At 38.5% G+C, this 7,832-nt stretch overlaps 1 protein-coding gene across 1 annotated transcript; it reads right to left on the bottom strand.

Annotated features, from left to right (window-relative positions):
* Positions 1–6,167: 6,167 nt before the first annotated feature.
* Positions 6,168–6,776, bottom strand: LOC149267388 (uncharacterized). Its single transcript, XM_089411439.1, has one exon. The coding sequence runs from the start codon at positions 6,774–6,776 to the stop codon at positions 6,168–6,170; it is 609 nt and encodes a 202-aa protein (XP_089267565.1).
* Between the last annotated feature and the right edge of the window lie 1,056 nt (positions 6,777–7,832).

Raw genomic sequence — 7,832 nt, 5'->3', positions numbered from 1 at the left:
CATGCTTCCTTGGTTATTTCAGTATCTGGTTTATTTATGCTTCAAGCACAGTAAGGAGATCCAAGTTTCAGATCAGATTGATGATTGGCTTCATTGGAAGTTTCATGTTCCTTGAGCTACAATTAGAGAATGCAGCTGATAGGGTAGGTAGGTAGGAAAGTGCAAATAAGCTCAAGGTTGACTGAGCATTTTTTCAGTAGTGGTAGATTTCTTTTTCCCACAGTCAACATCAAGCTTAAGCCCGAGGTGAAGGCTCAAGAAGCTGAAAGAAGATGTTTGTCAAATAAATTTTACAAGGCACTGGAACTGCAGGTTCTTAGTGTACCACAAGGGCACACTATCCCAAGTGGAGCCACTGTTATCACTGACAAAATTTCAATGCCAAATGTCTTACATTTGTTTGATGGTAAAACACATAAATCATTTTTAGCAGTTTCGCAGCGCAACATCTTTTAGGTGATTTCGCAGCGCGCTGCGAAACCCCTGTGGCAGCCTGTTTCAGCTGAAGAAACTCTGTTTTCTGCTTTTACTAGTCAATTTCTAAAAGCTTTCCTGAGCAGCTGGGAACTTAATTTTTCAAACTGAAAGAGGCTTTTCTTCCTAACATGCTTCACTACAAAAACCTCTTTCAGTTTCTTCAAATTCGTTCTGAGGTGGGAGGAATTTATAGTTAAACTTGCGCTACGAAACTGCAGAAAGTCAAGCTTTGTCTACTGGTTTTAGTAGTGTTTTTCAAAATCAGTTTCTGATCACATGAAAGGCTATCTTGGAATTCTGAAGGAGGTTTCTCTTCATAACATGTCCATCTACAATAATCTATCTCACTTTATTCGTATGTGTTTTCAGTTGGGAGATAAGAAGCTTTCATTGAGACCCTACTTTCAGAAAACGGATTGTTTTCCTGTTTGCCACGTGTTTTTCAAGGACAGTTTCTCGACAGCTGGAGAAATGTTTTCAAAAACCAGGAGAGGTTTTTGTTCTGGACAACATGGGCTACAAAAACCTCCTTCAGTTTCGTAAAATTTGTCATGGATGAAGAGATAAAGGCTCTGCAATTTTCAAGGATCTAACCCTAAAAACAGGGAAACATGTTCCCTAATTTCTAGGGTTTCTCATCAGCAGTTGGGTGACCACGTGGGAGGCTTCATCAAATTCGACCTCATGGAGTGTTAGGTGTCAAAGAATGCTTTAAATTTTTAGATAAGTTTGTTGTAATCATAATAAGGAGTTACACTCCTAGTTGTATTAGGTCTCTAGGACTCCTAGTTAGTTGTCCTTCGCATTTAATAGTTAGTTTTGAGTGTCATTAGGTGTCAAATTAGGAGGAATTCGAATTCCCCTCATGCTGGAGGAAGGAATCTACATGAAAGCTGTAAATCTTCAAATCATCTTGGTAAACAAGGTGAAAAATTGGTGTACATAAAAAGCAAGAGCAATGAGGCTTCTTCTCAATACTGTGATACTATGGGTGGTCCATCGCAAAGCATAGCTGAAGACCAAAGTGGCGATCATTCAGAAGACATTAACGTTTCAAGAGTTGGCAAGCTTCCTGTTTTTCATGGGAGCATTGTGATGGCTTTTTCAGATACGTTTATTAATTCTGTGCAGACATCCCAATCAAGCTCGATGGTCCCAAGGGATAAGAATCGGAGACACAAGCAGAGACGTTTTAAGTACAAGATAAAAGGTGCTGAATCAAGAGACAAACTTTCCTTTGATGAATGTACAGTGTTAATTGAGGATTCAGACACAGAGAATCATGGCAACAATCAGCAAGATGCTAGCTATAAAGATGAGGTTTATTCTAATGAATTGCATGCCCACTATACTGATATAGTGATAGAGAATGGCACTTCTGGAGATTCAATATCCCAACCTGTGAATACAGATTTGGGCCCTGATGTGTCAGAGGCAGAGCCAGTGGAGATGTTCATTCCTGGCTTGGTTATTCATATCATCCATTGGGCTCATGGAGTCAAACACCTCTGCAGTAAACTATTAACTACTTAATCATGGAAGCCAAGGCATATAATGTTTAAACACTCAGAACATTTCTCAAAAGGAACCTCAACTCATAAATATACACAGGAAGTCTGAGCACTAGGTGAATTCAGAGTGATTGCATATTTAGTGAGCTGTAAAACATAAAAGGATAAAGACAAAGCCACATATATCCTAAGCATTGAACACATGATGAATCTTGGGAAGAAAAAGTAATCTTCATATTACTGTCAAAAGTCTTTTTTACATAAGCTGATATAAAAACTCTGTTTTTTCATAAATCTCCAACCTCAATTACATCAGAGTTTTCACTATATATAGGAAAACCTACTTCACTACTTCGAGTCTCCTCCTCAAGCATGAGGGGAGCTCGATGACCTATCATTAACTACCCTTATCTATTTTTAAACAAACTCATTAAATACATAAAGTATTGAGCTGTAATTACAAAGAGTTCTAATCACACTAAAACTCTAACTTCATCTCCTCGTATGCCTGATTCCTTTCTTGATCTTTGACAGTTGTCTTTTGTTGGTTAGGCTCAAGATGATTGAGCTACAGATGCAAGGAACGCTGACTTTGGATACCTGTAAGCGCTGATGGACCATTTATTATCAGGATCAAAACACCTATTGTTAAGGTCCCTGTCTCCTACCATCCTCCGAAAATGTAGCAGCATGTTCCTAACTCTTTAATAACTCAAAGTATGGAACGCTGCTACCAAACACCATGTCTCCAGATGAGCTGTAGGCTGTATTGATGTACAGGTGTCTCTCTTCTAACATTCCCGGTCAAACTGTTTATTCTGCATTGAAAACATCACCTACAGCAGTTTCGTAGCACGCTACGAAACTGCTGTGTGATTTAAAAAACACAGTCTTCCTCTAAACTCCTCACAAAATTGAATAGCTGTTGTTGCCATTCTTCAGTTTCACCTCAAAATCTGAAAGAAGAAATGTATGCCAATCATTGGCCATGAAAACAAAACCCTCCCCATAAGGTCCACTAAAGTGTTCACTACTTGAGAGATTAAGAATCCTTGGAGTTTCAATAGCTGCCTAACATAAGAGGTTAAAACAAAGTTCATTGTCATCCTTCAATTTCTGCTGTAATAACAAATAGCTCTGCATTTCTTGCTGTAACCTTTGCTGATCGGTTTATCATTACCGCAGGTAGTGACAATTTTACCAGAATCTAGTGGACCAACAGGAAGTTCATTAGTAGAAGCAGAACCTTCTAACATTGCACCCTGTGTATTTTCCAGACATCCATTCTGCTCATTTTGACATGTATCACTGTGTTCCTGTGTCAGATGCATTTTCTAATCTTACCTTCCAAAAAGGAAATAGATCACACTTTATGGAACAAACAGGGCACAGAAATTCACAATCAATGTTTCGCTACATTTGTCTAAGGGAACTGCGTGCCCTGTTCCTCTAAATGTCAGATATGTTAATCCTTGGTATTGTATAAACCATTCTGCTACTTGTCTGTCATGGAACCACGGATGCCATTGTTGCTTTATGGGCAAATGTAATGCATTGATGTTATCTTTCGTGGCAGTTACAGGTACTCTCCCATCAATATCTCCACTGTAAACCCAAATCTTTAGACCACTTTTGATAAAGACAAAGCCACATATATCCTAAGCATTGAACACATGATGAATCTTGGGAAGAAAAAGTAATCTTCATATTACTGTCAAAAGTCTTTTTTACATAAGCTGATATAAAAACTCTGTTTTTTTCAAACCAGGCTTTAGACTAAGGCTTAGCCTCCTTAGTCAGAGAGGGCTCTCTCACAGATTTCTGATATGAATTAAGAACAAGAGAAGATGGCTAACTCTTCAAACAGTACATGAAAATAAGCTGGTTGGAACAACAAAATAACACTTCTTCCATTGGGCTCATGGAGTCAAACACCTCTGCAGTAAACTATTAACTACTCAATCATGGAAGCCAAGGCATATAATGTTTAAACACTCAGAACATTTCTCAAAAAGAACCTCAACTCATAAACATACACAGGAAGTCTGAGCACTAGGTGAATTCAGAGTGATTGCATGTCTATTGAGCTGTAAAACAAAAAGGATAAAGACAAACCACATATATTCTGAGCTTTTGAACACAAGATGAATCTTGGGAAGAAAAAGTAATCTTTCTATTACTGTCAAAAGTCTTTTACATTAGCCAATATAAAAACTCTGTTTTTTTCATAAATCTCCAACCCAACCTACATCAGAGTTTTCACTATATATAGGAAAACCTACTTAACTACTTCGAGTCTCCTCCTCAAGCATGAGGGGAGCTCGATGACCTATCATTAACTACCCTTATCTATTTTTAAACAAACTCATTAAATACATAAAGTATTGAGCTGTAATTACAAAGAGTCCTATTCACACTAAAACTCTAACTTCATCTCCTCGTATGCCTGATTCCTTTCTTGATCTTTGACAGTTGTCTTTTGTTGGTTAGGCTCAAGATGATTGAGCTACAGATGCAAAGAACGCTGACTTTGGATACCTGTAAGCGCTGATGGATCATTTATCATCAGGATCAAAACACCTATTTTTAAGGTCCCTGTCTCCTACCATCCTCCGAAAATGTAGCAGCATGTTCCCAAATCTTTAATAACTCAAAGTATGGAACGCTGCTACCAAACACCATGTCTCCAGATGAGCTGTAGGCTGTATTGATGTACAGGTGTCTCTCTTCTAACATTCCCGGTCAAACTGTTTATTCTGTATTGAAAACATCACCTACAGCAGTTTCGTAGCGCGCTACGAAACTGCTGTGTGATTTAAAAAACACAGTCTTCCTCTAAACTCCTCACAAAATTGAATAGCTGTTGTTGCCATTCTTCAGTTTCACCTTTGCTATGCTGAGATTCAGAATCACATTCCCTGTAACATGAACCTCCAACAGATGGACCAACTGCACATAAATCTTTTCGAGCTTCTGATTTGCTTTGGCCTGAACTCTTAGAATTCCAAATGCGTGCTTTCCCAGAAAACTCAATTACCCATATCTTCTTGGAAATGACAGTCTCCCATTGAAAGTAACAAGAATACATTTAGAATACATAAACTCGAGAACATAAAGTGATATCCAAGAAAAATTAATGTACATAAAGCCTGATGCTTTAGCCAGATGATACAACAAGCTTTTCCAATTTTTCAATATTTCACTGGTTGCCCCACTCATTTTCCCAGCCATATCTTGAGCCTTCTTTATTTCCGTCACGATTTGAAAGTTCTTTCACCAGGAAATGATGTATTGTTTGCCAATATCGATCCCCGCCAACATACCAAGTATCCATATGCATACCTGTTGGGAAATCTACAAAGAAGCACCTTAGATTCCGTTTAGCTTTTTCATATAGCCTGCGCATGTGTGAAGGTGGAACCATCTCATCCCGAGAGCCAGATAGGAATAAAATTGGTTGTTCGACCTGATCTATAAGATCAATAGTATTCCATGGAGAACGAACCAGACAATTTAAAATCCTTAGACCCTTGGAATCAGTGCCTCCTATAAACCACTTAAGAAAAGGTAACAAAACTCCAACCATGTCCAACACAGATGTAAAAGTATTCTCGAGAATCAATGCAGTAATAAAAAACTTTGTCGCTATCTTAACAACATCAAGATCCATGATATCAAAATGCGCCTTCCTCTGGATTACCTTTCGCATATATTGAACTACAACTTTAACAGTGAACTTTGGGAGGCGAATCTTGTACACATCAACCAGCTCCATACATTAAGCTTGTTACAGCCCAGAGAAAGATTTTCGTTTCTTCTTTAAAGCCCTGCAAACTTCATCTGGAACCGGTTTATGGATATCCTTATAGAGTCCGCTCATTGTTAATGCTATTGACAAAACCTTCTCTGCCACCCGTTTGCGTGAAAAAAGAACTCTTGTGGAGCTAAGCCACGAAGACAATGAACTACATCTCTCTCTGGCACTTCATCAAACACTTGCGCCCCAAACATAAATGCTACTCCATTGAATTTGCCACCTGTCAATAATCAGTTTCACCCACCGCGGAAAGAAATCTCCACCGGCCCAACAATTTTGACTTCAAGTCTTTTTTGAAAAGAGAGAGTTGAGATATCTCCTTTAATTTCGCATACTGCCATTGGCTCTGGCATTCTTATCTGCTAGGCTCTGAATACGTTCATTCCCTTTGTAATTTCCCCACTCGCAACGTTCTCATTTACATTTGTATTTTTCGATGATTTGGGCTGAAATCCTTTTCTAGCACGTGATGACTGCTTACTTTTTGCTCTTGTCACGTATGACTCAAATCTGAGATCAATAATTTCAATGATGCCATCACCTCTTGCTGCAGCAACAACCTGGTTTTTTTTATCCATATTTTCCTCTGGAACCGCCAAAGCATGAACAAAAGGAGGATTACAAATTTGATTTGTACTCGAGGCATTTTCTGCATTTTCCGTGGTGGGAACTGCAGCGTCTATAACCATTTGTTGACTTCCTCTTAAAAAGTCCCATGCTACAATTTTTGAATCTAATCCCCCAGATATAACTTCCCATGGCCGCCAAGGATGAAACTGCACAGAGCTGCAAATATTTGTGTGTATGGATCTGAGTGTTTTGTAAAGGCAATGTTGACGAATGTCAATAATCTTTACTTCTCTACTGTCATCTGCAGCCGCAAGAAAAGATGACTTAAAGTTCATAGTAATCTGATTTATGTCCTCTGTATTGAATGTGTACTTTTGCACCTGTCCACTGGAAGGTGCCATGCGCACATCCAAGCAAGTAACTGTGTTTGCATATGATTAAGGTTAGTATTCTTTGTCCATGATGGTTCCATAGGTACAAAATTATGCCTCTGCATGCTGGGATGAGTTTAAGTGTCTTTGTATGATATGAAGAACCAACAGATCCATTAGCATCATTGTAATAGCTATCCACATATCTATTGAACAAAGATTGCTGCCCAAATGGTTGTATGATAGGCATTGGTCATGCATCCATCAATGAACCAATTATTGCACCCTTTCTAAGAAACTCACACTGACCAAACTTAATGACAAGCATCGATGATGACTTCTTGAGAACATGCCACCTGTGAAATGTATCCGCCCCAGAACTATTTTTGCATGACAGCTACTATGGATTCGAACAAATCCCCCATTTCGTAGCACGCTACGAAATCACTAAAACAGGCTGCGCTGCGAAACTGCTAAAGGATTCATGCGCTGCGAAAACACTTGGTCTTTAAGCTAATCTGAGCAAATTTTTGGAAACAGAATTTTCAATGATAACAGGAACAATCAAAAGCCAATTTATATGAACAAACTCTTACATTACTCGGGACTTTATTTGGTAGTAAAACTGGGTTGCGTATCCAAATACCAATTCCTGCACCATCTTTACTTACTACTCCATCAAAATCCATACTCCACAAACCGGCTTCTTCCTCCAAGTGCTGGAATTCTGCCTACTCTTCTAACTTTGGCTGTTGTCCATCAATTTTCTGCTGCTAGTGGAATGTTGACTGTTCAGCGGTACTTTCAATCCTTTGTCTCTCTTGATCAAGTACTGCTCTGAAATTTTCTGTTATCTCTGGAATATCTTCCACTTCAACTAATTGACTATTCACATCATTAAAACCACTGTCAGAATAAAGAACAAAAGATTCTAAATTTGTATGTACATAATTGATTGGATGATTCAAAGGTTTCTCCTTTCTTGTGATCATATACTTCATCCTTTTCTCCCTATATAATTTCCTCAATTGAACAAATACGGGAATAGTGACATAGGAGAAATCTAACTGCAATGTCCCTTTGAGT

Source organism: Pinus tabuliformis, chromosome 6, assembly GCF_031772625.1.
Source record: "Pinus tabuliformis cultivar Carrire ecotype Pingquan chromosome 6, CPIR1, whole genome shotgun sequence".
NCBI classification, from domain to species: domain Eukaryota; kingdom Viridiplantae; phylum Streptophyta; class Pinopsida; order Pinales; family Pinaceae; genus Pinus; species Pinus tabuliformis.
The sequence above is the reverse complement of the archived record's forward strand: the minus strand, read 5'-3'. Positions and strand labels throughout refer to the sequence as shown.